Source organism: Sinocyclocheilus rhinocerous, unplaced genomic scaffold (assembly GCF_001515625.1).
Source record: "Sinocyclocheilus rhinocerous isolate Xijiao unplaced genomic scaffold, SAMN03320098_v1.1 scaffold984, whole genome shotgun sequence".
In the NCBI taxonomy this organism is placed as follows: Eukaryota; Metazoa; Chordata; class Actinopteri; order Cypriniformes; family Cyprinidae; genus Sinocyclocheilus; species Sinocyclocheilus rhinocerous.
The window spans coordinates 1,387,800-1,394,081 of record NW_015643603.1 but is presented as its reverse complement, the minus strand read 5'-3'; the positions used below and the strand labels follow the sequence as shown (position 1 = coordinate 1,394,081).

Below are 6,282 nucleotides of genomic sequence, written 5' to 3'. Positions count from 1 at the left end.
ATCACTGTGTCTGTCACGAGACTCTGTTCCCCTTTCGGGCTCTGTCTTTACATTTATTTTGAAAGATGAAGCTCGCGATTATGGTAAGGGGCGTTACATTTCCGACGCGTGCTTGTTGTGTTCGGCCAATCACAATGCACTGGTTCAGCTGGCCAATCAGAGCAGACTGTGCTTGTCAAAGGAGGGGGCTTTGTTGAAAACGACTGTTTGAGAGAGGCGGGGCATAGAGGACTTACAATAATGTACAGTATTTGAAAAATAATGTGTTTTTTGAACATTAAAGCATGTCAACATATTCTGTTACACCAAATACACAAAATAATGATCTTTAAAATAGCATCACATGACCCCTTTAAACTTTTTTTATTGTTATATTGTTATTACTGAAGTGAAAGTTCAATAATAAAGTTCCATTGGAAAAATAAAAAATCTGACAATTATTTTATGTCAGGCTTTACTTGGTTAACTGAGTATTTGCATTGATTTATTTCTTATGTCAAATATAGCCTGTTACTGACCCCAGTTCTGTAGCCTCCTCCCTGACAATTGTGTCCACTTGGGCTTGGGAGCTCTGTATACCTTACAAAAGAGACACAGGGCAGTGTGTATAAAGCACTGCTGACGCGTTATCTAGGTACATAGTAGCATTACAACCAATCCGGGCCAGATAAAAGTCCTACCTGCTGCAACAAATACTCCTCCTCGGCCTCCGTTATAAAATTTGGAACATAATAAATAGTTGGAGGAGCCTAAGTACAAAACATTTAATTAAAACAATAACATGCATTCATTCAAAAATTAAAATGACAAATCTCAACGCTTACCTCCTTCACAATGTACTTATTCAGGTCAGCAGCAATGTTACATGGATTTGCCATCGTTGTCATGTACATAATAACCATCACAGATTAATGGACAATTAAAGAAACTGACTGTCATGACACCCACGACTATCTAAGCAAGTATTCTACGTCTAAAACTTAATATGACAACCATAAAAAAGTCCTTCATTAATGTTTACAGTAGCATCGAAGTTTTAAATCACTGAACTGTTGCTGAACGAGCAGGATTGCTCGTTGATACGTTTGGTATCATGAAGTGGTTTCCTCGTGCACCCTGGTGAAACGTATGATTCAACGTCGCCGTCTACAGGTTTGGAGCGGTAGTGCACATTTACAGAGGGCGCTGTGACCATTGTAATGAATCGTCAGGAATGTACGCATATAGCAAAATTTGTAACAACAGCAGACCATGATGTGCAGGGAGTACACGAACGCCTCTAAAAGACTAAACCCCCAAAATGAATTTATTTACCAAATCAAATACATTTGTTTATGAAATTAGATAGCCAAAGGTGTTTTGCTTGCAAGTAAAGTGATAAAAGGATCATAAAACGCCTGCGTTAATGGTTATATAGGGACTACCTTTCTCCACCATTCCAGCTGAAATACCCCCTCCTTCTTTATCTCTTTTTTCTCTTTCCTGTCTTTTTCTTCCAACTCCCAATTTGAGACTGCAGCGCTGCAGCTCTGGTTTCCATGGTAACGCAGAGCAAGAGCCACATCTTGAATCAGCCATGGTTTCCTTCATTAATAGTTACTGATCAAGTGTGATAATGCTAACAACATCAACTCAGGAGCACAGTGCGGGACTGCATATGCCTTCATCGCTCTTGACCACTGGAAGCAGAGAAAGAAACAGACCAGTAAATGTTGACACTGGCCACTGCAGTGTGTGTTGCATAAACTGAGCGAGACCAACAACTGTGAAACACATCATAAAAATGTGGAGCATAATAAACAACATGTACTTTTTAATGTATATTTAATGTATAATCCTGCAAAAAACACAGTGATTTGATGTTGCAACTGCTTGTGTTGCCAGATATGTTGCTCAGTGCTTCATGCATCATTAGAAATGCGTACAGTGTACGACTCGTCTGATACTATGAATCATTCTGACAAAGCAGCATGAGTGAGTGCTGTAATATGTATTTACCTGGTTGTAGTGTTGCGGTTTTTGGGTTGCCAAGAAATAGTGATGAAATCGTGACAGGAATACGCCTGTGTTCTGACACACTCTGCTCAAAGCCATGCTTCACACAAACTTGTCGCCTTGACAACATGATTTAATGATGAGATCCTCCCCTACAACTATCTTTGAAAAACAGACACCGCTACAGGAGAAAGCAGCAAACAGTAATCTCACAGATTACTTCAATACATGCTTCTCCTATGATTAGACGAGACACTGTTCTGCCATTTCGAAAGGGGAAGGCTGGATTGAATTGCGCACAAACGGTCAGACTCAGTATTCATGCAATTCTGACGACCTCGAATGTCAATGAAGGTGACATAGCATCACATTTGTAACCAAAAATCACCAAAAAAAAGATGAAACTAAAATTGCAAATTAGTGTAATGTTTTAATTATTAATTAGCCTATCTGTTAGTATTGTGGTCTTATGAACTGTGCTTTACATGTTTAACTGATGTTGCATAAATAATATATGATTCACAAAATCTAGTGCTAAAAAGGAAATTTGAAGATGCTGTAATGCTGCACTGAGGTTGCTGCTACCACGTACAAGTCACTTGATATCCTAATGTGTCTAATGAAGTAGTGTGTTGTGAAATAGTGTGACATGTTCAGTATTGCCTGAGAAATTATTTATTAATGTTTTCTACTGCTAATAATCATGTCTTATCTATATGCAGTGCTGCCAATATACTGGACCATCTTGTGTCTGTGCAAGCATATAAAATGTAGGACAGTAGTGCATTTAAAAGCTTCTTCAATGCAAACAGCACAGTGAATGAAGAAAAGAACACGAGGGCATGGAAAAGTGATCATCCCTATGCCATATTCCCTTCAAAGGCGTCACCCTTCAGAGCTTTGGGGTTGAACATACATTTTAAAATCATCTTGTTTTGATGTGTGCACTGCGAGATTGATAAAGAGAGACATAAAAAGACTGGATAAGAAATGGATTTGGAATCAACATATATAATGATTATTTGCTGCTGATTCCAGTTTCCAAATAATCTTCACAAAAAAAGGTTTTACAAAGGAGGGAAAAAACAGTATCTTAAACACAGATATGCAGAATAAAAAAAACGAACATGCAGAATTAAAATAATTTTTCTCTTAAACACACACACACACACAAGCATCTTGACACATAACCAATTAACCGTGTTCCAATACAACAGGTGTTGAAATATAAACAAGTTTAAAAATTCATGTCTGTGAAACATTACACTCTCTAGTAGGCCCTTTTTCTGTCACAGATAGCAGATGCCTGATTTATCGGGTGAGTAAGACATGCTTTTAATGAGGTGCTGTGTGCAGAGAAAAGATGTACTTGTCTCCTGTGGGACCTGTGAAGTCATTGTGACCTGTACTAAACAAGACATGGTAAAACAACACACTGGCATATGTGAGTTTGAGCCCTCACACTCTGGCATTAGACAACCGACCCGTTATGTTCATTTTGTCTGCATTGTGGACATTTATGTGTCGAGAAAAGGCTTGAGTTAACAGTGCATTTCAGTGCATCACAAAACATGCTGCTCTAAGACCGAATGAATCCAAATGCAAAAGTATTAATGAAAGAAGTCTGAATTTAATTGATTTTCCGTACATTTCTGCCATATGTACATAAACTGACAGTCAATACTGACAGACAATATTGACAGACAATATTGTAGAAACTTAATTTGCTGTAAAGTTGCTTTGCAATGATTTGTATCGTGAAAAGCGCTGTACAAATAAACTTGAATTGAATTGAATTCCTGAAGTTCTAAAGAATTCCTGAAGTTTGTAGGGAGGGTCATTTTAGATACTTTGTGTACTCAGGTATCAAAAAAGATCATCAAAAAAAAAAAAAACTTCAAATATTCAGTATGTGGAGCGGGTCCCAGTTTTTAAATGCTAGTCTATGATGAATGAGTGTGGCCTTCACATTGTATCCTGTATCCTATCATTGTGGACATTTCTGTGTCAAGAAAAGGCTTGAGTTAACAGTGCATTTCAGTGCATCACAAAACATGCTGCTCTAAGACCGAATGAATCCAAATGCAAAAGTATTAATGAAAGAAGTCTGAATGGTAAAACAACACACTGGCATATGTGAGTTTGAGCCCTCACACTCATTTTGTCTGCATTGTGGACATTTCTGTGTCAAGAAAAGGCTTGAGTTAAGCTCCTATTTAATTGAGCTCTGTCTGTTTGGGCGGCGCTCGTTCACTGAAGTCTGTGAAGTTTAGCGGAGAAGCCCGAAGCAGAAGGCTCATGCACTTCTGACAGAAAAATGGAAATATCTCCATGGCTTTCTAACATTTACAGATGGAGAATATACATGTGAAATGTAAGTTATGCATTAAGGGAAACAGCACATCTCAAACATATTAAACAGTGCCAGTAGCCTAGTGTCTCTGTCAGTGGCACATGCAGTCTTTCTGTCAGAGCCGTCTATGGTCAGAGCACATGACGGGCCGAGCCGCTTAAACTAATATGCGAAATAAAACTATAAACTATGTCTTACCAGTTTTTAAAGGCCTTAATATGAAGCTTGTCACATGTTTAGAACAAATTGGATTTTCTCCATAGCAGCTCAGTCTGTGTCCTCCGCTATATTTTCAGATGCGCTTGTATCAAACTACTGTATATCGATATAAACGGTATTGCCTCATATCGAATCGCTTATAAAGAAAATATCGATATATCGTACACACTCGATATACCGCTCAGCCCTAAGTCAGAGGACAGAAGAACAGCAAAATAACCGCTTTGTTATAAAACCCAGTGTTTAATTGTTACTGTAGGCTACAACCATATAGCCTAGTGTTAGTTTAATTTATAGCTAGTATACCAGCGTTTGGGAGTAATTAACTAAAATATTTTGTAGTGGCATGTGTTTTAATAATATCGGAGCTGAAGGAAATGGTCAAATGCGCTCACCTTAACCATCCTTTTCTGTCTCTCATCAAGCGCTGGAAAGTTAATCGGTTCACCCTTAATGATCCCAAGTATCGTTGGGTAGTCCAAATTATTCTAGTGAATTCAATTCAATCCTAAACGGTACACTTATTACAGGTTAGTTTTAAGATTATGAAATTATAGTGAATCAGTTCATTCACAACGGTGATCTCTCTTGCGTTGGAAAGTCTGAAGCACTAGTGAATAAAAAAAATATTCACTGATTTGAGTCACCAGTACTGTGTACCGTTTTCACCTCAGTTAAGTACATAAGGCTGTTTTTGTTGTATCACCCTAATGTTCATACATTTTGTATTTTTTTGTGCCACAAATTCTGTTCAGCATGAATTATTTAAAGGGGTGGTTCACAGTTTTTTTCTTGGCTTGATTGGAGAAAAAACAAGATTTGGTTTTTAAAAAGCCTTTTTCCAAAAGGTACATCTGGAAAAAGGGGGGGGTGGGGGGGTCGTCGTAAAATCAGGGTCGTCTTATATTCGGGCCAATACGGTAAGTTCAAGTCCTTATCCTGCAAAAACTGTATAAAAATGTTGCCAAAAGTGAACTTTTTTTAATTAAAAATAAGAAAACAACCATGTCAGAGAAGTGTTTCAATTGTCTGACCTATTATTCCTACAGCAAAAGTTGCTTTGAATGGCATGCTTGCATGTGTGAATGTGCATGAGGTAACATTACTCACAGCGCTGGAGGGGTCGATTCTGGGCCTCTCCATGGCAATAGTGATGCAGTTGAGAAAGATGATGACAAGAACCACATGGTCAAACATCTTGTGAGTGATGATTTTATTGCAGGTCACACGAAACCTGCAAGACATAATCACACCAGACATGGTGGGCTGAGTGATGCAAACATTCAACATCATGTTGATCATAAAATTAATAAATAAGAAACTGATTTCCACTAAAAATAGGTCACAAAGTTTGACTAGTTTCTGTGAGACTACAGTAGTAGAGCTTTTCTTAAAGGGGTGGTTCACTGGTTTTTTTCTTGGCTTGATTGTGTTTATGGGGTGCAGTCTAACATGTGTTAATGCTTAGTTTAAAACAAAACGCATTATTTTTCACATAATTGACCTTTATTCCACACCGCGCTGTCTCTTGTCCTCTAAACACACTGATCATTTCCTGCTTTTATGAAGCCCCGCCCTCAGAAATAGGCAATGGGCTCTGATTGGTTAGCTAGCCCAGTGTGTTGTGATTGGCTGAACCGCCTCTAGTGCAAGTCTAATCATCCCGCCCCTCACCTCAGCAGCATGTGCTCCGGTTGTATTGTAAACAATGGCGT

The 6,282-nt window shown here is 38.4% G+C and overlaps 1 protein-coding gene across 2 annotated transcripts in view; it reads right to left on the bottom strand.

The window, feature by feature from the left end:
* LOC107757515 (alpha-ketoglutarate-dependent dioxygenase alkB homolog 6-like) overlaps window positions 1-1,569 on the bottom strand; it is a 3,625-nt gene extending 2,056 nt beyond the window's left edge. The window contains exons 1-3 of one of the 2 annotated variants that reach the window (XM_016575002.1): window positions 825-1,569; window positions 681-749; window positions 519-579 (exon numbers count right to left, since the gene is read on the bottom strand). In XM_016575002.1, the coding sequence (XP_016430488.1) occupies window positions 519-579; window positions 681-749; window positions 825-902 (208 nt within the window). In that variant the 5' untranslated portion in view covers window positions 903-1,569. The remainder of the gene's footprint in view (window positions 1-518; window positions 580-680; window positions 750-824) is intronic. The other variant, XM_016575003.1, reaches the window with a different exon arrangement.
* Window positions 1,570-6,282: the final 4,713 nt, after the last annotated feature.